The sequence below is a fragment of the Carlito syrichta genome, unplaced genomic scaffold (assembly GCF_000164805.1).
Source record: "Carlito syrichta isolate Samal-C Ts95f unplaced genomic scaffold, Tarsius_syrichta-2.0.1 Scaffold305675, whole genome shotgun sequence".
NCBI lineage: Eukaryota > Metazoa > Chordata > Mammalia > Primates > Tarsiidae > Carlito > Carlito syrichta.
The window spans coordinates 41,300-42,028 of NW_007249771.1; the positions used below are offsets into that span (position 1 = coordinate 41,300).

The 729-nt window shown below is 73.0% G+C and overlaps 1 protein-coding gene across 1 annotated transcript in view; it reads right to left on the minus strand.

Annotated features, from left to right (window-relative positions):
* The window catches only part of ADSS (adenylosuccinate synthase), a gene marked incomplete at its 3' end in the record, with an annotated part of 41,273 nt that extends 40,602 nt beyond the window's left edge, over nt 1-671 (minus strand). Inside the window, exon 1 of the mRNA XM_008062216.1 lies at nt 234-671. Coding sequence (XP_008060407.1) covers nt 234-416 — 183 coding nt within the window. The remainder of the gene's footprint in view (nt 1-233) is intronic.
* Between the last annotated feature and the right edge of the window lie 58 nt (nt 672-729).

The window sequence follows — 729 nt, forward strand, 5'->3', positions numbered from 1 at the left end:
CGGCCCGCTCGTTCCGCCAGAGCCACCCCGAGTCGCACCCGAGACTCCAGCTCTGGGGTTCCCGATCTCCCGCCATTTCTCCCCGTCGCCGCAGCCCAGTGCGGAGGAGAAAAGCTCAAGGTGACACCTCGCCCCGGCCGGGGTATCCGGGCTCGGGCCCGAGTTCCCGGACGCCAGGAGCCCGGCAGCGCCCGCGCCGGGGCCCGGCTCCCCCTGCGAGCGCGTCGCCTCACCTGGCAGCGGCACACGATGTCGGCGTCCTGCGCCAGCAGATCCACCACCTTCCCTTTGCCTTCGTCGCCCCACTGCGCGCCCAGCACCACCGTCACCCGGTTTCCTCCGAGCCGCGCCCTGGGGCGGCCGCAGTCGCCGTTGGGCAGGGAGGATGCCGTCGGGTGGGTCTCGGCGAGCGCCATGGCGCCAGCGACGCGAGGAGAGCCCGGAGGAGACGCGGCCGGCGAGGAGGGCGCGAAGCGAACGGCTCAGCGGCCGCCAGCCACATGCGGAGGAAGAAGGAGCCAGAGGCCGGCCCCGCCCCCGGCCCCGCCGGGCCGCCCCCCTCCAGCCAGTCCCCGCCCCGCTCTCCGCCACAGCCCACTCAGGGGGGGACCATGACCGCCCCGCGCAAGTGGGCCTCTGCAGCCGCGCCGGCAGGAAGAGACCCTGGTGGCTCATTAAATGACCAACAGCCTCTCCATCACTAGGGCAGCATATCTACACGCTGCCTTT